Consider the following 23,622-nt stretch of genomic DNA (forward strand, 5'->3'; position numbering starts at 1 on the left):
GGCTGGAGAGATGGCTCAGCAGGTAAGAGCACTGACTGCTTTCCCAGAGACCTGGGCTCAAATCTCAGCATCTACATGGCAGCACACAACTGTCTGTAACTCCAAAATCTGACACCCTCAGACAGACAGATAGACAGACGGATGGACGGGCAGGTGGGCAGGCGGGCAGGCCACTAATGCATATAAAATAAAAATAAAAAGTTGTTTTAAAAACTCCATTTAGGATCTAGGGATGTGGGTCAGGTGGCAGAGTGAGTCTAGCACTCAGAACATTGCATAAAATGGATGTGGGAGTGAGTTACACACCTGTAACCCAGCACCGAGAGATGGAAGCAGGACGATCAGGTGTTCGAGGTCAGCCCGAGCCAGTCTGTCTCAAAAACACAAGTCCATTTGGGCAAAGGCAGGGAAGATCCTCCGCCTGAGTTAATTCCATGGTGCAGGGTTAGAGGAAGTGAGGCAGAGGGAGCATTGGTGCCCTGTCCCACTTCCTGATGCACAGATGGTACAGATGGTCACCAACAGCAGCTTTAGAAGCTTCCCAAGAGCCCAAAGGCGGTGACTCAAATGCTTGCACGTCTCCTATCAGATATGCCAATAGGAAGGATTCTGGTCACAGGGCAGCATCTGAGCTTACACAGAGACCAAATGGGTGAAGACCAGGTGACGTAGATCCCACTGATGTTGGGAATGTATATAGGCATAAACTATAGTTTTGTTCTTTTTATTTTTTTTATGTTTTAATTTAAATTTAGTGTGTGTGTGTGTGTGTGTGTGTGTGTGTGTGTATTTACAGATACCCAAGAAGGCCAGAGGGCATTAGATACCTTGAAGTTATAGGTGGTTGTAAGCTACCAGACACAGGTGTTGTCAAGTCCTCTGAAAGAACAGTGGACCCACCTCTCCAGTTCAGTGTTATAGTTTCTTAAAAAGTTAACCATATACTTTCCATGAGCTTCAGCATTTCAATTCATTTTTCAGGGAAAAATGAAAATACATACATATACAGACTTGTACTAGAATGGTTATAGTAGTTTCATTTATTTCTGGGAGATTGCTTTTATCTTCATTGCTTGTGTATGAATGTTTGTCTGTTTGTATCTATGTGCATTACATGGTTACAGTGCCCATGGAGGCCAGAAGAGGGAGTTGTATCCCTTAGAACTGGAGTTACAGTTGTTGGCTGTCATGTGGGCACTGAAAACCAAATTTGGGCCCTTTGCAAGAGCGGTAAATGTTCCTTTTCTGTTGTTATTTTGAGACAGGGTTTCTCTGTGTAGACTTGGCTCTTCTGAAACTCCCTCTGTAGTCAAGGCTGGGCTCAAACTCAGAGATTCACCTGCCTCTGCCTCCCGAGTGCTGGGATTAAGGGCGTGTGTCACTACTGGAAGTGCCCTTACCCCTTAGCTATGCAGCCATCTCTCCAGGCCCAGTAGTTTTATTTATAATGAACGAGAGTAGACAAACCAGATGTCTACCACAGGTGAATAGAACAACAGTTTGTGATGGACACAGTGAAATACTGAATAATAACAAAGAGGAGTAAAATCCTGAAATATTAAAAAGTTAGATATGTATTGAATAATTATGCTAAATAAAGGATTCCAGGAGATGGCTCAGTGGGAACGGGGGCTTGCCACCAAGCCTGAGGTGACTTGAGCTCAAGCTCCAAGATGAAAACTGTCTATGGGAAGGATCGACTTCTGCCAGTCGTTCTCTGAGCCCACATGCGTGACCTCCCCTATACAGAATAAGCCACCCAGACATTGTGTGGTTCCACTGACACAAACAGCCAGAGTACAGTTGTTGCCATTTTACAGAACAGAATGCAGGCCAGCAGTTACTGGGCTAGGGGGCACTAGGAAGGGGATGAGAACCCACTGGCAACGACTTGCTTTAGGGGGGGGCAGTGATATTTGACCATCTTGATTTTGATGACTTCACAAGTATACACTTAACGTCAAAAAGTATCAGATTGTACATTTTAAAGGTGTAAAATGCAAATCATAAACCAACAGTGTTACAAACAGGAAAAACCCAAATCAGAGTGTTGTTGGGATGATGGTGCATACACCAGACTGCTCAAATATTCCCTTTGGTGGTTAACCAACAACTTCTGCCCAGACTTTTGGCCTCAGACATCTGATCAGGCACCCGGGCGGGGCAGGCAGAGAGTTTCTGGGAGGTTTGTTTGCTTCTTTATTCCTTTCTGGGATCTGTATATACACAGGCAGGACAGCAGAGAGCTCACTGTCATAACGCTCAAAGGGAGGAACAAAAGGGTCAAGGCAATCCCTATAGGACCAGAGCCTGAGAATGGAGGAGGAGCCTAATATGCTTAGGGTCAAGGCTTCTCAGTCCCTGCGCACGCACGACAGCATGGAGCAGGGAAATGACAACAGAAGCAGGTGTTACTACACTCACGCAAGCACAGAGCCAAGTGACATCCACAAACTGACAAAGCAACTCTCTGGGGGCATACCTGTAGTGTTCTGAGGCAGGAGGAAGACACTCCTGTCAACACGATGCTTAAAATAGGTAGACGGGGCTAGACAGGCAGCTCAGTGGTTAAGAGCACTCGCTGCTCTTACAGAGGCCCTGGGTTTGGTTTCCAGTACCCCGCGTTGGTTCAGTCACCTGTAACTGCATGTCCAGGGAATCTGATGCCCTCTTGGTCTCCATGGGCACCAGGCCTATATAAGGCATACAAAAGTAGGATAAATAACTCTTTAAAAAGTTGAGTGATAGCAGGATGCATATGTCTCCGTGCAGTATTTTCTCATACTTTTGTGTATTAAGGCCACTTTCAGAAATAGTTGTCAAGGTGAGGCTTTCTGATAAGATTCTTAAAGACCCAAAGGCTCATGGGTTGTATGATTCGTAAAGACCCATGTATACAGTGGCTTCGTCTGCAGCAGGCAAGGGTTGCTTTATCCTCCATTTGTCATTACCATATACAGAGCATTGGTGTGGTAGATTTGATGAATCTCTCTCTCTCTCTCTCTCTCTCTGTGTGTGTGTGTATACAGAAGAAACAAAAAAGAGAAACGTCATTAAGTGGTTAGGAACACACAAGATAAAGAAAAACCACAACAAGAAAAAGTGGTTTTCAGCCTTTCTTCCCACACTAGAAAAGGCGTTGCATCTAGACACAACAAAAATGGCCTGAAGATTCAGGGAATCAAATGTGCCGCATTAAGCTACGTGTGGTGCACATGACTGAAACTCCTGAGCCAGGGAAGCTGTACTAGGGGACAAGTGTGAGGGCGGCCTGGGCAATGTGAGGTAACCTGGCCACAGCAGGTTTAAAACCAGGAGGAGTTTTGGACACAGGCTTTAAAATAGCACCGGAAGGGGGGCCAAGATGGCTCAGAGGGTTAAGAGCTTGCTACCAAACCTCATAGCCTGGACTGAGTCCAAGGACTCTTATGTTGAAAGAATTGACTTCTACAAGTTGTCACCTGATCCCCACACATCATGAATCCTCACACGTGGTACGTATGTATGCTGCTCCCTCCAAATAGAAAAATGTAATAAAAAGGGCAGAGAGAGCTGTACATAAAAGGACATTCTGAGCTGGTGAGGTGTAGGGATTTCCATCAAGGAGCTTCTAAGGTGGGTAAGTGATGGCAGAATTCCACCAGGTACCTTCCTCAGCAACTGTTCTCTTACCAGGTCAAGGAACATTCTTAGAGGCTGGGGATGGTGTGTGCTTCAGATCCTAGTGCTTAGAAGGCAGAGGCAGGCAGATCTCTGTGAGTTTGAGGCTAGCCTGGTCTACAAAGTGAGTTCCAGAGAGCCAAGGTGTACTGGCTAGTTTTGTGTGTCAACTTGACACGGGCTGGAATTATCATAGAGAAAGGAGCTTCAGGCGAGGAAATGCCTCCAAGAAATCCAGCTATAAGGCATTTTCTCAGCGATGGGGCGGGGGGGGGGGGTGTGTGTGTGGGGGAGGGCCCCTTGTGGGTGGTGCCATCCCTAGGCTGGTAGTCCTGGGTTCTCTAAGAGAGCAGGCTGAGCAAGCCAGGGGCAGCAAGCCAGTAAGAAACATCCCTCCATGGCTCCTGTATCAGCTCCTGCTTCCTGTCCTGCTTGAGTTCCAGTCCTGACTTCCTTTGGTGATCAACAGCAATGTGGAAGTGTAAGCTGAATAAACCCTTTCCTCCACAACTTGCTTCTTGGTCCTGACGTTTGTACAGGAATAGAAACCCTGACTAAGACACAAGGCTACACTGAGAAACCCTGTTTTGAAAACCAAAAACCAAACCAAACCAAAAAACAAAAACAAAAACCCCAAAAAACCAAAAATCCCCCAAACCAAAAAAAAAAACCCCCCCAAAAAACAAAAAACCATGGTATCTGTTACAGGAACTCCTTGCCCAGCAAAGTACAGGCTTCAGAGGCTCCACCATCTCCACACTGGCACTTTCTCTTTGGTACTTTCAGCCTCATTAATAAAACAGGTAAGAGGATGGCGGACTATCACATCTGATGTCGAATACCTCTTAAAATCTCAGTCAAACCTAGGATTCAAATATTTGCCTACTAATTTCAAAGCTCATTTTTCCCCTTGATACCATTACAACTGAAAAAAACCTTAAACTTTCTTTTGATTTATGAAATAAATGGAGGCGGCATCGGCTGTGGCTGCAGTGGGGGTGGCGGGTGGGGGTGGTGGCATCGGTGGCGGTGGCGGGTGGGGGTGGGGCGGCGAGTAGGAAGCTGAAAGGTGTTGTGTGGAGGTGGGGAGGCTTAAACATCACAGCAAGTCTTAGAGAAGAGAATTTATAAATGCAGGAAACAGCGTTAACTAGGGTGCCTTAGGCAATGAGTATTTATTAAAAGCCGGTACACCGGGCTCAGTGGCCCAGAATGCTCACAAATACACAGGACATAACCAATCCGCTTATTAGCTTCTCTGATTAAACAAAATACATTTCATAGAAATGATTACAAAATGCATTGCAGATAGACTGTTTTATACTTACAGATCTTATGGTACCCTAAATAATTATTAATAAAAACCAGTCAACCCATACTGTAAGTAAAGTTAGCAGACCACCACTTATTGCTTTATTGTAGGAGGACATCCAATTACCATGCTGAAATAGGTTTTAGAGTCAGTACAACACAGACATCTGGTTTCAAAGCCGCTTCTGTAGTCCACTTACGGTCCTAGAAACGGGGCTTCCCATCCCATATTAAATTACGATGACAACTTTTGGCTGAAAGATTAGTTTTGGTTTCAGAGTGAATCTGATTTAGTATTTCAGTGTCACACCTCAAAGATCCCTAATGGGGGGCTTGGGGAGAATCATCACTTCAATTAAGTACTAGTCACGGGAATAAGACAGCACAACACAGATGGGACATTTCATTCACTTTACCAGACACGCTCACAAAACTGAATTGGAAAATTAAAAGGCACAGATGAAAGAAATCAGAATGTAAGAGTAGAAGGGGAGTGGGGAAACTCAAAACAAAAATGCAGGTGTTTGAAACAAGCCTGTTCCTTAGGAGATATTCACACTACCCTGTTGGAGGCTCATGGCTAATTCTTTGAAGGACCATTTTGAATTTGTTGGTAGACAAACTTGTTTTGGTAGACAGTGCACCCCTTAGGTCTGAAGGCTGATCAGGATAGGCGAACGCACCAACGAGAAGGCTGAGAAAGGGCTGGAAAGCACGGAGTGCTGAGTTTACTGACCGCTACCATAACCCGAGCGCTACAGGCGACCTCCAGGACCTTGCTTGCCTCCTGAGAAGGGTCTGTTATCTTCAGGCGGCAGCAGAGACAAGGTCAACTTTTATTGCACCAAAAGCAAACTCATTCCCCTTCCCCTCCTCCTGAGCTGGAGACCTCCAAGCGCAAACACATCTGGATTCTCAGCTTCTGGCGCCTCTGGCCAGCAGGGGGGCGCACGACAGACTCTTGAGAAGCACCTTCTTCAAGGGAGACCGTGAGGTGAGGTATTAGGTTGGCCCCAGCAGCTGGTCATTCAGTCACCATTCTCAAGCAGCTTCTGTAAGTTGTTTTGTATCTTGAAACAATAGAAAGAGACGGTGTTATAATAAATAATATGTATCTTAAAGAGTGCATTTGCTATGAGCTGGAAAAGCTGCACATTATTCTATCCAGAATAAAAAGCTATTTGGAAGTTAAATTTAAATGAAGCTCTGCTTTGTGGCTTTAAGTAGCAGATGTGTCATGTTTGGTAATCACATCACACATTCCTATGAATAACATCCACAGAAGACTGACTTCCAGAGAGACCTGAAGACTTACAGTCCCCAGTTGGGCATTAAATTGTTCTCGTGAAACATGAAATAAATGAGTTTTAAAGAATTCAGAGCAGAAGAGTGTTACACCCCTTTAATCCTAGCATGATGTTTTCATAGTGAGTTCCTGTTACATAGAGAGAAATCCTGTCTCAAAAAACAAAACAAAACAAAACCCCCGAAACCAACCAACCAATCTAATCCCCCCAAAAAAACAATCAAAAAAGGATTCAGAGCAAGGGATGCTGACCCCCTAATATTATGATGGGAGTAGAACATCCCATGGATCAAAAGAACACAGCCTTCCTCTATGGTCTGGTGTTCGTATCCCCACCACTAAACAGAACCCCAAAGTCCTAAGCCAGCGATCCTTTGAGGTCCGGCTTATTCACAATCACATTAGTGGTTTGAGAAGACGAGCTACCCAAGGTAGCAAGGCCGCTTTGTCTCATGGAGGTCTCATCAGCAGGAAGTCCTTCCCTAGGTATGATGTCCCGACTTCAGACCCCCTGGCCTGCAGACTGAGAGCTCAATATACCGTTTTCCTTTATAAATTACCCGATTTGTGTGAGCATTAAGTTATAGCTGCATAGCCAACGAAGACACTGCTTGGAGGAAGCCTGTGATACCCAAGGCATGCTTGGAGAGTAAAAAAGTAAGAGGGCTCAGTCTTAGAGTTTTCATTGCTGTGCAAAGACTCCATGACCAAGAACTCTTCTTATAAAGGACATTTAATTGGGGCTAGCATACAGGTTCAGAGATTCAGCCCATTATCATCTGCACGGTACAGGCAGAGCTGAGAGTTCTACCTCTGCATCTGAAGCCTGCTAGTGGAAGACTGGCTTCCAGGCAGCTAGGGCAAGGGTCTTAAAGCCCACACCCACAGTGACACACCTACTCCAACAAGACCATACCTCCTAATAGTGTCACCCCTGGGACAAGCAAATACAAGCCATTGCAGGCTCTAACAAGCCTGTGTAGGTACTTATCTATGTATTCTAGCCTTGACTATGCCACCCCATACAGAAGCAGGGTCTCCATTGGAAACTGAGGGTAGGGGAGGATCAATGATAGGGATCATGTACACAGGCAGCAAGCAACAGAGCAAGAATAAATAAAAAAAATACGACTCTAAAGTTGAATGTTCTTCCTACTGTATCAGTCTATCTCTGATAACACTTCTAGTCCTAAGAAAACAATGACTTCTTTACCTATTAAAAACTGCTGGGGAAGATTGGCGGCTGGAGAGATGGCTCAGCAGGTAAGAGAACTCTCTGCTCTTGCAGAGGACCCTGGTTTGATTCCCAGCACCCACATGTGGTGGCTTACTGCCTGTAACTCCAGTTCCAGGTAATCTAATGACTTCTTCTATCCTCAAGGGGCACCCGTGGTGCATGTGGGGGGTATACACATACATGCGGGCACACACTCATACAGTAAACATAAATACAAATCAAGTTTAAACCATTCTGAGCTGGTGAGATGGGTCAGAAGTTGTCACAGCTAGTTTTACCGTCACCTTGCCAGGAACCTAGACACACCTGGGAAGAGGGGTCTGCCTCCGTCTCACTGGCTTGTGGATGTCTGTGAGACATTTTCTTCCTTGCTAATGGATATAGGGAGACCCAATACAGAGGGCAATGCCATTGACAGGTAGGTGGGCCCGGGTGTGTAAGAGAAGCAACTAAGACCGGAGTTCCCAGCACCCAAATAGCTCACAAATATCTGTAACTCCAGTTTTGCAGGAGGTGTGGGAGGGAGGGGCCCATTCCCTGTTCTGGCTTTACATGTACTGCATACATGTGGGGAATACATGCAGTCAAAACACTCAGATCCATAAAATAAAAAAACAAAACAAAACAAAAATTTAAATTGAAAAGTATTGGGGGGGGGGGGGGTCCTGGTAAGATGGCTCAGTGGTTAAGAGCACTGGCTGCTCTTCCAGAGGACCCAAGTTCAATTCCTATCAACCAGATGGTGGCTCACAACCTTCTATAGGGGGATCGGATGCCCTCTGCTGGCCCACAGAGGTATATGCAGCAGAGCACTCATGCATTAAATTAAAAAACAAAAACAAAAACAAAACTGGCATGGGGAGAGGTGGGTCAGTAGGTTAGAGCACTGGCTGTTTTTGCCGAGGATTTGGTGTCAGTTTCTGGCACCCACATAGTAGCTCACAATTAATTGTCTATTACTCCAGTTCCAGGGTATCTGATACCCAACTCTGTCCTCCTCGGGCACTGGGTACTGGAGAACACATGGTGCCCTTATGCACGTGCAGGCAAAAGACTCATACACAGAAGAGTCCTTTAAGAAGAATGGAAAGAAGGAAGGAAGGAAGGAAGGAAGGGAAGAAGGAAGGAAGGATAGAGGAGGGAAGGAGAAAGGGAGGGAGGAAAAGACAGTGAGGGAGGACAGAGAGAGGGAGGGGGAGGATAGAGAGAGGGAAGGAAGGAAGAAGGGGAGGGAGGAAGGAGGAGAAAGGATGGATGGATGGATGGGTGGAGGGAAGGAGGGAGGAGTCTGAGCAAGCCAGTAAGCAGCAGTCCTTCCTTCATGGTCTCTGCTCCAGTTCCTGCCTTGGTTTCCCTGGATGGCGGGCAGTACCCTGTAAGCTACAGCTAGCCCATCCCCACCCTTCCCCCCACTGCACGTGGCTTCCAGACCCTGTTCTTTCCCAGAAACAGAGAAGGAAACCAGGGCCCTGACCTAGCATCATCTCAGCATGACTATCACACAGGCCTTGTAGTAATTCTCAGCTCTAGGTTAGAGGTTGAGGGGTCAGTCCTGTCTGCCCAGCCTGACCACCTGATTCTGATCCCTGGGACTCATGAGGACTCTCGCATGTACACACACACACACACACACACACACACACAGAGACACACACACAGACACACACACACAGGCAGACACACACACACACACACACACACACACACACACACACCACAGACACGAATGTAATCAACAACAACAAAACCCAGTCAAACCCACAAGCCTTGCCTTTCCTGGGCCCCATTTCTGCTTCATACCTGCCCCGATCAACTCTGATCAACAGACAGACACACAGACAGACAGACAGATACACACACACACACAGACACACACTCTCACACACACACAGACACACACACACAGACACACAGACAGATACACACACACACACACACACACACACACAGACACGAATGTAAACAACAACAACAAAACCCAAACAAACCCACAAGCCTTGCCTTTCCTGGGCCCCATTTCTGCTTCATACCTGCCCCGATCAACTCTCAGAAAAAGGATGGGTAGAAAAAACGGGAGCAGAAAGAGTCAAAAGGAACTGAAATAAAAACCAATACCAAAATATGCAAACATACCAACAAAGACAAACAAGTCAAAAAGCAAAACCCAAACAAAAGAGATAAATAAGCAACCGATAGCTAAAACCCCAGTGGCCAGTAAATATATGAAATGTTGATTTTTGAGGATCTTCAGAAAACATAAATAGAGCTGAGGAGATGACTGGGTGGGTGAAGAGGCCGGCAGCAGAAGCTTATTGATCGTAGTTCTATTTCCGGAACCCATTGAAGAAAGAACCAACTCCCAAAAGTTGTTCAGGGCACACTTGTCTACTCTTGCTATACCCCTCACACCCCTTAATAATAAATAGAAAGTATAAAGAAAATTCTTGATGGAATTCAATTTTACAGGGTCAACTGGGTAGTCGGGACCAGCATGGTGTGTCTGAAAGAGAACGTGGGGACATCTGATGGGGGACTTGGGGGGAGCAGGTGGGGTTACCCTTGGGTTTGCTGTGAGGGTGACTGAAGGAGCAGTGACAACCACGAACAGAACAGAAAGTGGGTTGTCGTCGGGGCTGGGGGATGACCATGAGGCTCTGACAGCAGAAAGGAATCTCTGCAAAGAGCTGAGTTATGTCTTGGGATTTCCCACAGTAGAGCATAGCTTTGTCATTCCCAGGCTGTGTCAGGCCACTGCTCAACAGCCTCAGGGAACATTTTGGCCCATATCTATTCACAGACTCCTTTCATGTCCAGCTGGGCTGGGTTTGAGCCCCTCGGGGACAGGCCAACAGCCTTCTGTTTTCTGTTTCCTTATTACAGGATGTGCTGTCCTGGCAGGGTCTAGTGGGAGATGAGGATGGCTGAAAGTGTTCTGTGGGCTTCTGTTCTGTTCTGATGCAAGGAACAAATTTACAAGTCAGCGTGAGTAAAACTCAAAACAAGAGTGCACAGCTAGAGAGGCAGGTAAAGGATTGGTGTGAAACCAAAGGAGCTGCCGGATAGGAAAGGGCGGAAACATTTGAAAGGAGAAATAAGCCTGGAAATCAGGTGGAATGCTGGGATATTTATGCATGGTTACCCTCCCCCTTTATCCACTTACCATCCTAAATCTATGAATGCCTTATGCTAAGCAAGCACAGAGTTACTGAGGGAAGAAAGAGTCTTTGGAGGGAGAAGCATGAGTATAGTCTTAACCTGAACCTTGAACTCAGAGATCTTCCTGCCTCTGTCTCCCCAAAGCTGGGATTATCAAGGCATGTGTCACCACACCCAGCTTTTTCCCCCAATAATTTTATTCTTTTATGTGCATTGGTACATAAATAAATTTTATATGCATATATGTCCATGTAAGGGTGTTGGATCCCTGAGAACTGGAATTACAGACAGCTGTGAGTCGTCATGTGTTTGCTGAAAATTGAACCCATGTTCTCTGTAAGAGTAGTCAGTGTTCTTAACCACTGAGCCATCTCTCTAGCCTTTAAAGAAAGCAGACTTCTAACCACACTTGGCTGGTGGTTCAAGTTCTAGGTCCCCAGTTAAACCTTCTATCTCTGCCACCTTGAGCAAGGTAGTTTAAAACTTTATTCTCTTCTTTGAGCCAAGGTAGTAACAGGGATTAAACACAATGTTTTATGTGAGCTGGGCATCTGCTCTGTGGCTGGTTAGGAGTCTCTAGTTGACTCCCAAATGCTTCTCTCCATGACCCCCAGTGCCACTGGCCACTTACCAGTGGTCCCACGTCCAGCCAAGGACATAAACGATAGACCAACATAATTGTTATTTTGCAGAAAATGAGATTAAATTCTATATGTTTATAGAAATAATAATAATGATGATGATGATAACAACAACAACAACAACAACAACAATAATAATAAAGGCCAGTAGCAGTTGAAAGGAATGACCAGATTGCTCCTGTACACAGGAAAACTCAACGTACCTTTTCTAATTTCACTATGTTAGCTGTAAGTTCTTGACAGAGGACCTCCACATTTAACTGTACTTGTGATCCCAGGCCGGAGGGGACTGTCTGCCTGTAAGGAAAAAGAGAAACATCATTCGTGGAATGAATACAGGTTAAGTTTGAATGGAAAACTGGGCTAGGAGAGAGGACTGGCATCATTTTGCCTGTGACTGTCTCGAGGACATAGCAGTAATCTTCAGCTCGAGGCTGGATGCTTAGGGGCCAGGTCTGAGTTTAGGTGGATCTCTCTTAAATTACTTTTATTCTAGTACCTTGAGGTGCCTTGGCTTAAACACAAAACTCAGACAACTGTTCTTAAGCACATGGTCTCTTAGAGTCTCTGTTTAGCTCTTAACAGTCTCTCCATTCCCCACGGCAGCTACGTGTGCATGGAGGCCTGCTGGTCTCAGCCATGGGAGAAAGAACCATTTATACTAGAGAGTTCGAAACGCCAAGGAGTATCTTTACTTACTTAGTTAAATTTCCACCTACCGCTGGGCAGTGGTGGCGCACACCTGTAATCCCAGCACTTGGGAGGCAGAGGCAGGTGGATTTCTGAGTTCAAGGCCAACCTGGTCTACAAAGTGAGTTCTAGGACAGCCAGGGCTACACAGAGAAACCCTGTCTCGAAAAAAACAAACAAAAAACAAAACAAAACAAAACAAAATTTCCACCTAGCTATGAGGCCCCACTCCAGTTCTTTCCTTAAGACTTGTTGTATAAATATACAAATATCACTCATCGTATCAATCAACTATTTATGGCTGTAATCCTGTATACTGCAATACAGTACCAGCTAATCCCATAGGAACTTTGGAGTAAGAATGTGTTCTAGGAAGATGGTCTACTATTCCTTGTGATTCTTTAAAACGATGTGTATTTCTTTTTAAAGATTTGTTTTTATTTTACACGTAGGAGTGTTTCATATGCATGTATGTCTGTGTATCACATGCATCAAGTGCCCTTGGAGGCCAGAAGAGGGCGCTGAACACCCATGGATGGTTGTGAGCTGCCGTGTGGCTGTTGGAAACTAAACCTAGGTCCTCTGCAGGAACAGTGGCCACGCTTTGAACAGCTGAGCCAGCTCTTCCGCCTCTCTTGGTTAGGATTTAATTTCAGTGGTTCAGTTTTGGGATCTCAATTAACTGTTCTGATTTAGTTTCTGGTTCATTTTTGGAAACAGAGGCACTGAGAAAATCACCGATGACAACGTATATCTTAAGAAAGTTGTCTATTATGAACATGTAGGATGTTTACAAGTCATTAATTCTTGGAACTAGAATGAAAATCCTTGGATTTCTAGTTGAGGGGATTTGAGGTTCAGAGAACTAATTCAGCAACAGGAGATTCTGAGGGAAAGAGATATTCTTACCACCAGGCATGGAACCGAGCAGAGTTGGCTCCCAAGGAGCCTGCAATCTGCTAACAACACCAGCCAAATGTATGGGCTCAAAAGGCAGGCTCCTTGGAGGGTGCAAGGCCAGGTTACACGTGTGGATTTAGCTACCTGGCTCACTCTGAACAAAGGGCCCAAGGAAAATCAGGGATGAGGCTGTATCAACAGCCATCATTTTATGGGCATCCTCTGACGTTACATTGTATGGTGTGTGTGTGTGTGTGTGTGTGTGTATGGGTGTATATGGGTGTGTGTGTATGGGTGTGTGTGTGTGTGTGTGTGTGTGTGTGTATGTGTGTGTGTGTTTCATTTTTCCATGCTTGGGATGATCTCAAGAGGGGAATGAACGTCTCATCAGTCGGAATTCCCCGCCTCTGTACTGCTAAGTTAATTGTATGGTGCTAAAACATGAGGTATCTTTTCTAATAAAACCAGCTTCTAAGAGGATAGGAATTAACAGTCTACAATCTTTGGAGTCACCTCTAATACCAAAAGAGAGTTGCATTAATATTTTGAACATGATGGGAGAGCAGGGGTAGGGTATACGGATCTGTTCCAAACTGTTTGTTAGGATTCTGTATTCACTTAGTGGTTCAAATATGCATTTATGGTTCCCAAATGACCTACATGTAAGTATACGCATAAGCCATCGTACAAGGCCTGGAGGTAATTTACACAGACAGTGAAGAAGGGCCTAGAACGGAGATATGGCACAGTAGAAAGTACAGATTCCAGAGGGGTACCATCAGTGTCACCTGGGAAGCCCCACTAAGCCTTATCCTTCAGACCTCTGGGCTGGGCCCTATGATGGGCTTTGAGTAGCCCTTTAGTGGACTCTGACGTGCACTGAGATAAGAAAGCCTCTGGAGAACTAGGTGCCCAGGGACTCTGCAGTTTACAGATCTATGTCTGAACCCCAGTGTCATTATACATTTTAAGACACTAAGTATTCCTAAGTCTCACTTTTCTCAGTGATAGGAGCTGGAGAGATGGCTCAGCAGCAAAGGGTACTAGGGTCTGGGTGCATTTCCCAGTACCCACATGGCAGTTCATAGCTATTTGTAACTCCAGTTCCAGGAAATCCGACCTCCTTCTTTTGACTTCTGATACATATATATGCATGCAGGTAGAACACTCATATACATAAAATGTAGCTACAATTTTATTTTGAAAAATGGAGTAATAGTTCTCTTATAAAGCCGTGGTAAAAACATAATGAAGGAAATTCTGATTTATATATATATCCATTCTATTTCATTTATCTATATTTATTTTTCTGAGGCAGGGTCTCTATAGTTCTGGCTGTCCTGAAACTCACTACACAGACCAGGCTGACCTTGACTCTACACAGATCCACCTGCCTCTGCCTCTCAAGTACCTATAGGCCTTGACTTATGTTTTATGTGCATGCATATGTATATAAAATATTTTAATATATACTATATATTTTAATATATACAATATATATTTAATTTTATGCATAGGAGTGAATGCATGTACACTATGTATACAGCCCATGGAGGCTAAAAGAGGGTGTTGAATCCTCTAGAACTAGAGTACAGATAGTTGAGAGCAGCAATATGGGACTGGAAAGAGAATCTAGGTCCTCTGGAAGAGCAGCCAGTATTCTTAACCACTGAGCCATCTCTCCAACCCTTGTGCCCATCTTAATAGGGTTTCTAGCAAGTAGTAAATATTCTTTAAAAGGAATCTTTCTTGTTAAAAATCTGATTTCAGTCAATGTATAAAAATCCTCATGAAAATAGACTTAAAGAAAAGAATAAGTTGGTTAAATAGATTTGATGAGGACAGGCATGGTGAAAGTTGTAGAGGAATTTTAATTCACTAATATGGCTGCTCTGGCAAAGGATCACATCCTAAAACCTTGTAGCTCTGAGGTGATCAGGATAGAATGACACACCTTTAATGCCCCTGGCTGGAATACAGACATACCCTTAGTACACACCTTCAATCTCAAACAATGAAGTTAGTAGAAGGAAGCAGCCATGTTTGAAAGTGGCGTCTCATTGAGGGACAAAGTGACCAATCAATCAATCAATCAATCAATCAAATAAACAAACAAACAGAATGAGTCAGAGATAGGATATGCCCGATTCTCATGAGAAGAGACAAGAAAGAGATGACTTAAGAGTGCAGACAGAGAGAAAGAGAGAGGGAGGGAGAAAGAGAAAGAGTGAGAAAGAGATAGAGATAGATAGATAGATAGAGAGAGAGAGAGAGAAGGCAAGTTTTTTTTTTTTTTTTTTTACTAGAACAGTTTTCATAGAGACAGATTGCAGGTGAAGACAGAACAAGCCAGAGAATGAGAAGACAGAAGATTAGAACAGACTGGCAGTTTGAGGCCAAGGAAAGCAATTCAGTCAGAAGATGAGAGAAGCCAGTTTGAATCAGTCAGCTAGGAGAGGAGTTTGAGCCAGAACCGGCCAGCCAGAGTTCAGAAAGATCTAGAAAGGGTGAGCATATTCAGCAGTAGACTTCCAAGATGACAATTACATCTGGGAATGAAAGTTACATTTACAGAAAGTGGTGGCTGAGGTTAAGTGTGGTCCCAGCACTCTGGAGACAGGCAGATCTCTGTGAGTTCAAAGTCAGCCTGGTCTACATAGTGAATGCTAGGATAACAAGGGCTATGTAGAGAGACTTGTCTCAAAAAAAAAAGTGGTGGAAAAAAATCTTTACAGACACACATTGAACTAGTTAGTAATCAGGAATATGAGCAAGGGTTCTGTAACTTAAATAATATAAACAATTACATATGATGACATGTGCTGAGCTTTTTTCTTAAACAAATGTTTCCACTCATTTCCATTTTCTAAAGATGAGGGTGACCAGTTTGAGGTTAAGGTTACAACCACTATCTTAGGATAATTAGTGGTATGACACAATATTCAGTATGTTTCTTATAGTGTTGCTGGAGGCAGGGCAGCAGCACAGGAGTCACACAAGGTTAAGCCACTCATTTCTAGACCCTTTGTCTGTTTTGCCCACACAAAACAGTTAACTGATTGCCTCCCACAGAATGAATTCTCAGTATTTGCTAAGGAGGACTCTAAACTTGGTCAACTGTCAAACTGATCTGAACAGCAAGCACTGGAAGGCCATCTTACCCAGTACTGTGGGGATCCATGATGGACGTCAGGGACCCCAGGCGCTCCTCCAGAGTGTTAATCCTGTATCTCATGTAGAAGGTGGAGATGATCAGCGCACAGACCCTAGAGAGGGTAAAGAGAGAAATTTCCATGATGTCAATGGCCAGGAACTGACATTTAAGAGCAATGAGCTTGGATCCACTTTTCCCATTCATGGACATTTTCCGAAAGAACTAAATAAAGGATTTAGAGACTTTAATATGGTCTAAGTTGAGGGGCTGGAGAGATGGCTCAGCAGTTAAGAGCACTTGCTGCTCTTCCAGAGGACCTGAGTTTGATTCCTGGCTCTCATAGGGTGGCTCACAGCCACCTTTAACTCCAGATCCAGAGGATCCAGTGCCTTCTTCTGGCCTTCATGGGCCCCAGGTGTGCATGTGGTATACACACATACACAGGTAAGACAAAACATCCAAAAAAATTAAAAATAGAAAAATTTAAAAAACACCTTAAAAAAAGAAAGAAAACAGGTTGATGCTTGTTATAAAGCTTCACAGCAGGGAGACTTGAAATCATGTCACACAAGTTCCTCAAAGTGCAAAAATGTGGCCATTCTTTTAAGATTGTTCAAGGCCAAACTCAAGCTGGATGTCTAAGCCAAATCGCCCATCCTTTTTGGTATTCTCTTCCTCTTCCAAAAGCCTGGGCAAGAGCAGTAAACCTTGTTCCCTGGGGACTCACAAATTCCCTGCTTTAATGGGGACCAGTGGGCATATCTACTTCTCTTGGGTATAAGAGACATCCTAGAACTGAACTGGCTATTCTCAGAACGGCAATTGGTTATACACTGGAAGCTGATGAAAAGTTAAAAAAGTCTGTGTCTAAGTTGTCACTAAAGATGGATGATATCTTGTAGAGATGAATGATGTCTTGGATTCTCTTCAGAAGAAGCTGGACAGAAAAATAAATAAACAGAACAAAGATGCATCAGAAGTTACTGTTGCTCAGAACTTGGTTCTTGGGTTGATTCAGCACAATTATTATAAAAAGCAAACTAAGCTTAAGGGGCAGGGGTGGGCAGGGACGGGCAGGGGTGGCGGGGAGAATGTCCAAAAAGGGAACGGAAATCACCAAGGAAAATATGTGGGTTGTATCTGCACAAGTGGGATTTACAATGACTCTTGGCAAGGAGAAGAGATTATTTATCTGCAAAACAGGCTCATATACATAAACTACTTACAGTAAACACATCTACTTACACAATTGCATACAGTAAACATATCCACTTACACAATTGCATAGAATATCAGGATATGACGGAGAGTCGGGCACTTCCCAGACTCCATTTTATGTAAAATCCCAATAGTTTCTGATTGACCTGTTGAGTGGAAACCAAAAAAGCAATAATTTAGCACCCCTGTGTATTTCTTCTTTTGGGAATATTTTAGTAGGGAAGAGGTACTTGAAGTAGGTTTATTCCCAGGTGTGTGTGTGGGGGAAAGTATTAGTGGAAGCCTCCTTGTTGATATTTTAACCTGTAGGTCCATTTTTTCAGGTTATTTCATCAAATAATATATATTTGAGAGGCTTATTTTTGCCAAGCATTGTACTGGGCTCAGTGGAACAATGTAACACCATCCTTGATACTACTACTATTATTAATGTTTGTACTGGCTAGTTTTGTGTGTCAACTTGACACAGGCTGGAGTTATCACAAAGAAAGGAGCTCAGTTGGGGAAGTGCCTCCATGAGATCCAGCTGTGGGGCATTTTCTCAATTAGTGATCAAGTGGTGAGGGCCCTTTGTGGGTGGTTCCACCTTTGGCCTGGTGCTCTTGGGTTCTATAAGAGAGCAGGCTGAGCAAGCCAGGGGAAGCAAGCCAGTAAGAAACATCCCTCCATGGCCTCTGCATCAGCTCCTGCTTCCTGACCTGCTTGAGTTCCAGTCCTGACTTCCTTTAGTGATGAACTGCAACGTGGAAGTGTAAGCTCAATAAACCCTTTCCTCCCCAACTTGCTTCTTGGTCATGATGTTTGTTCAGGAATAGAAACCCTGACTAAGACAATGTTGTTGTTAATAAATAAGAAACAAGTCAGTGACTTGGTTTTTATCACCAGCTTTTGGTTCATAATCTTGAAGTGCTGAGACAAATGTAGCAATTTCTATTTGTGACCCACCCCCCCAGCAAAGCCCAGAACCAGGTACTACTTATTGACTAAGTAAGTGGGGTTTAACACACAAAGACAAGGTGGTGGTTTGAATAGGTATAGCTCCATAATCTCATGCTTTTGAATGCCTGGCCCAAGGGGAATGGCACTACTAGGAGGTGTGGCCTTGCTGGAGTAGGTGTGGCCTTGCTGGAGGAAGTGTGTCACTGTGGGGCTGGCCTTGAGGTCTCCTATGCTCAAGCTTTGCTTGCCCATGGGATGGGGCTCAAATTGGGCAGGGTATAGTCTGGCCATTCCTTCATTCTCTCCTCCATATTTTTGCCTGCATTTCTTGTAGACAGGACAAATTTTGTGTGGAAAGGTTTTTGGTTTGTTTGGTGTAATTAACTCTCTACTGTGGGTCCTGCCTGGCTTCAAGATATGGCCCTCTTCAGTGTCCATAACTCACTGCTACGCATCTCAGCGATGATCATCCCCATAGACTCCCTGTTGCCCTCCCGCATCTGATCTGTGGCACATCCTAAAGATGCCTGCACCCTTAGAACCCTGACAGTTGCAGATTTCAATTCATTTTCCTGACCCAATGGCCCTTCCTTTTCTCTTTCTGCTGCCTGGGGATCAAGATGTAGAACTCTTGGCTTCTCTAGTACCGTGTCTGCCTGGATGCTGCCATGCTTCCCAGCATGCTGTTAATGGACCAAAACCCTGAAACTGTAAGCAATTCTTCATTAAATGCTGTCCTTTATAAGATTTGCCTTGGTCATGATGTCTATAGAGCAATGAAACCCTAACTAGACAGATCAACAACAGGAAGGAAGGGAGGGCCCATGAGAGGCAATCGTAGTGTGAAACACTGGGTTCTTTACGTGTTATCAACCCATCAATAACCCCCCATTCCTCACCATGGGCAGGCAGGATCTTGGCTTTTCCATCAGGTGCTCTGCTCCCATGGGCATCTGTCCGAGGTGGCTTTGTTTCTCCCTTTATGACATTCAGAACTGTCTGAGATTCAGTCACATGGAAGTCTGTCAAGAAAAGGAGCCAAGGTCATTTTGGTCCCTGATGTATGTAAAACTCATAGGATGGGTTACAAAACCCACGACTCCTTCATTTGCATATTGGCTATGCTGTGAATCTCTTATGAGTGGCATATGGTGCCTGGAGACTGAAACCCAACGTTCACAAGAAAATGATACAAGGACCCTGGGTTGGCACCCATAGGCACACAATGTGTTCACTACTCATACTATGAGTATTCCTGGAATAGGTAAGAAACCTTGTGTTGATTGATCTCTCTTGGATACCCTAGTATGTCAGCTAAGCCAGTGGTTCTCAACTTTCCTAATGCTGTGACCCTTTTCCTCATGTTGTATGTGACCCACAACCATAAAATCATTTTCCTTGCTACTTTTTATATACATATACACATACATACAATTGTATAAAACACAATTATAACTGTAATTTTGCCACTGCTACAGATTGTGCTGTAAATACTGTGTTTTTTGATGGCGACTCCTATGAAAGAGTTGTTTGACCTCTAAAGGGGTCATGACCCACAGATTGAGAACCACTGACCTAAGAGATGTCTGTCAAATATGGGTGAAGGAGATGGATTTTGCCATGGAGGCAAGTCCCTTTCTTGGGAACCCTTTCCCCAGATTTCCTTTTCAACTGTTAACTGGGAAAAGTAGGGTGGGCCTTGTTTTTGTTTTGTAGATCGAGGGTGAGGGGAGGGTGTTTTGTGGGGCATAAAACATTTATCAAGATTCGACTTCCCCAGACCTCGGGAGTTCTCAGATTCTGGAGTCTGGGATCCTGAGCTGCTGTACCCTTCCAAGTCTTGTCTTCGTTGTCGCACCACTCCATCCAGGTCTGAGAATTCATCATTGAAATCCTGAGGGGAGACAACCAGAGGAAGAAACAGGCAGGCCTTAGAAAGCCAGTCCTCTCGCTTAGGGCTGACCCATGAAATAAGGAAATGAACCACGGGTTACCCTACATCACAGGATTTTCCTAGCCCAGGAGTCTCTGCTGACAGAGAGCCTTCTACATGGTTAGAATTCTGTTAACAAACAGCACACAGCTTGTCTGAAACAAACATCTAGAGAGAGCACCGGACAGCTGGTGACGGAGAGCCTGCTTAGCGTGAGGTGGAGGCGTCTCAGCCAGCAGCATGAGAGAAGATGAGAAAGACTGGGCAGCCAGCTCAAGTCCAAGTTCAACTATGTAGAAAAGAAGTACAGCAAATTATAACTTAAAAAAATGACATTGTACACAGGAAAAAAATGCTGCTGGAAAATTAAGATTGAAGAAAGGAGGCTGTAGCCTTTTAAAGCACAGTTGACCAGGTCTACAGAACAGAGGACCAGAAGACAGGCGTTAAGGACACAGGCAGAGAGAGGTGTTTTAATGTGTATTCCACTGGCTTCTCTGAAGTGCTTAAGACCTAAGGAGGTGCATGGTATTCCCAGCTAGCCCTGGCAAAGGCCAGATTAGACTAAGCTCTGAACGATTTAGCAAAGGACTATTCTGGTAGAAAAGGAATGAGAAAGTTGTGTGCTTGAGTTTGCTGTCTTTGGGCCATCTCAATATTCATTCGATTCCTTACCACAATTGATAGAGGAAAGAGAGTTGAAAATTTGATTGACTGACTTATATTTATTTTGTTTCTTTGAGACACGATCTCCATCTAGCTCAGGCTGGTCCCAAAGCCTTGGTGTAACTTCGAATTCTTCTACCTCTCTACCTTAGAGGTGTGTGCCACCATGCCAAGTTTGTTTGGTCCTGGGGATGGAACCCAGGGCTTTGCTGCACGCTCGGTCTGCACGCTACCAAATCAGCTACATGCCAGTCTAAAAAGTGAAAAACTTCAGTGTCTTCCACTTAATAATGATTTACTGGGGCCTGGAGAGGTGGCTCAGTGGTTAAGAGTACTGGTTGCTCTTAACGGAAGGACCTGGGTTCAATTCCCATCATCCACATGGTTGCTTACAATTGTCTGTAATTCCAGTTCCAGGGGCTCTGACACCCTCACACAGACATACATGTAGGCAGAATAGCAATACACATAAAATAAAAATAGGTTATTAAAAAAATAATGATCTACTAAATGCTTATCATATATGGGTCGGTGTGTGAACGAAGTCACACAGCAAGACTAGCATTCCAGTGGATGGAAGAAGTGGATCAGAGTGGAAGGCACTTCCCTGAGGATAGACTCCAGCTGTGTGGCCTCAGATCAGAAACCATGTTTGCTGAATTCTAAGTCATTGCGTGTGCATCTTGTACTGCTCTACCTTTTGCCTCCCAGTGCTTATAGATCATTATGATGGGTTTATTGGGATCAAAAGTCTATCCTAACTTGAGAAGCTTCAGTAAATGCAATCATGTAATACACAGCCTTTTGTGTTTGACCTTATGTCTGTCACAATGATTCAAGGTCTATCTGTGTGGTAGCATGCACCATCCCTTCATTCTCTCTCTGTGATGTTACTTTTAATATTCCATGTGTGTACTACATTGAAAACATTCCATTCATCCCATGATGAAGGACTTCACGGTTTTTTCCTACTTTGGGGGCTATTGTGAAAAGTTTTGCTATAACATTCTTTTTTGTTTTTTGAGACAAGGTTTTGCTATGTATTCTAGTCTGGCCTTGAATTCAATGTGTAACCCAGTCTGGCCTAAAATTCAGAGCAATCCTCCTGTCTTAGCTCCCCAAGTACTGGAACTATAGATGTGTCCCACCAAACCCAGATGAACCTTCTTGTTTGAGTTTTTATGTGAAGATATTTTAATTACACTAGCTTTTCAAAATGCAAAAGGAGATTCACAGATGTTGAAACTATGGGCCTGTGATTGACTCAAGGCAAACATTGACCAATAATCACTATAGGCGTCAATCTTTAATAGATATGATTAGACCTCTCTTTGAATAACAAAATTCTATTATAAGTACACACTGTGCAAGAATGAACTATACCACTGGAGATTTTCATTGTGGTCTACAAATCCCAAGGGAATATTAGTCTCTCTACCTGCCCCCTGGTCATAATAGCACTGCCTAGCTATTTCTGAGTTTGCCTTGTCTCTGAAGGTGAGAATTAGTTTTAACTTTCCCTGGGTTTTGATCATGTACACCAGTATAGTACCCCCCAATAGACCTTTGTGAGCTGAATCATGTCTGCCTCAAAAACGTTTGTGAATCTAGTCAAAGGAGCACTGATGCCCCGTATGTAGCTTTGCAGAAGACTGTTTAGCTAGTGTGCATGCAGCTCTGGGTTTGACCCCCCCAAACACCACACACACAAACTGACAAGGAAACAAAGTGAGATGTTGTGTACCTCCAATCTCACGATCACATTTCTCCTTTGTGCAGAATGACCCTTACATTACTATAAAAAAGAGTTCGAGGCATTCTTTGATTCCTCCACTTCTGGAGAGACAAGAATTGCTCTGCAGCTGTCCCTCAACACTCTGCTCGTGAGTTCTTCCCAAGCCCTGGCTGTGGTGTGAGCACACGTAGCCATGGCTCCATTAAGGTTGAACACTCTAGTATCAGATTTCAGGTTATTCCTCAACAAACCTGAGTCTAACACCAATTTCCAGGTTACTCCCTAACAAATCTGCACCTCCAGGATCTAAGCTGGCCCCTGGCACTTGACTTCCTAACAACCCCCAGTCAGGAGGAAACAGAAGTTAATTTTATGGTCTGGCTCCCAGCACCAGCCAGTTATTTTAAAGGCCATAACAGTCCTCCAATCAGATGTGTGCCAGGCTAGAGTCCCCCTTGCTTGCTTGACCTTGCCCAGCTGGGAGATCAGGGCTTCACCTTCCTGCCCTGCTGCTTCAGAGAAGGTGGTACAGACCAAGACTGAGCTTGAAGAAGCACTCCAATTGCACTGGAGTCAGCTCCTTGGTAGTCTCTTGGGGCTCAGAATGAGGCACAGCAAAGTGACTTACCAGAGGCAGAGACGAAGGGCGATCTGCTCGGAAACTATTTTCAGGAGAAGATGGGTTGGGACTGTTACCAACACTTGTGTTCTGAAATCAGGCATAAAATGAAAACCCAGGTCAACTACAGACTTTAAGAAATACTGAAGAAAGGCAGCACAGGATTCTGATGTCATACGCACCTCTAAGTGTCCGCACACAGATTTTATCAGTTTGTAGGTTGAGTCTCTGGACAGCAAGGAAACGAATATGTACTGGAAAATAAGATGGAGCCAAGAGTTCAGCGTTCAAAAAAATACCTGTCAGGTAGTTTTCTTTTCTTTTTCAAGATTTATTTATTTTATGTATGTGAGTATTCCATTGCTCTCTTCAGACACACCAGAAGAGGGCATTAGATCCCTAAAGTCCCCTGTCCACTCCAGTATTTTGTGATTCCTGGAGGAAGCCTGCTTTCTCT

The 23,622-nt window shown here is 44.3% G+C and overlaps 1 protein-coding gene across 2 annotated transcripts in view; it reads right to left on the bottom strand.

Annotated features, from left to right (window-relative positions):
* Positions 1-4,806: 4,806 nt before the first annotated feature.
* Positions 4,807-23,622, bottom strand: part of Gramd2b (GRAM domain containing 2B) — a 72,013-nt gene continuing 53,197 nt past the window's right edge. For both annotated transcript variants that reach the window (XM_052155437.1, XM_052155436.1), the window contains 8 exons: positions 23,348-23,419; positions 23,175-23,255; positions 19,995-20,106; positions 19,112-19,234; positions 17,332-17,419; positions 16,063-16,167; positions 11,515-11,608; positions 4,807-6,041 (listed from right to left, as the gene is read on the bottom strand). In XM_052155437.1, coding sequence (XP_052011397.1) covers positions 6,000-6,041; positions 11,515-11,608; positions 16,063-16,167; positions 17,332-17,419; positions 19,112-19,234; positions 19,995-20,106; positions 23,175-23,255; positions 23,348-23,419 — 717 coding nt within the window. In that variant the 3' untranslated portion in view covers positions 4,807-5,999. The remainder of the gene's footprint in view (positions 6,042-11,514; positions 11,609-16,062; positions 16,168-17,331; positions 17,420-19,111; positions 19,235-19,994; positions 20,107-23,174; positions 23,256-23,347; positions 23,420-23,622) is intronic.

This window comes from Apodemus sylvaticus, chromosome 13 (assembly GCF_947179515.1).
Source record: "Apodemus sylvaticus chromosome 13, mApoSyl1.1, whole genome shotgun sequence".
Classification (NCBI taxonomy): Eukaryota; Metazoa; Chordata; class Mammalia; order Rodentia; family Muridae; genus Apodemus; species Apodemus sylvaticus.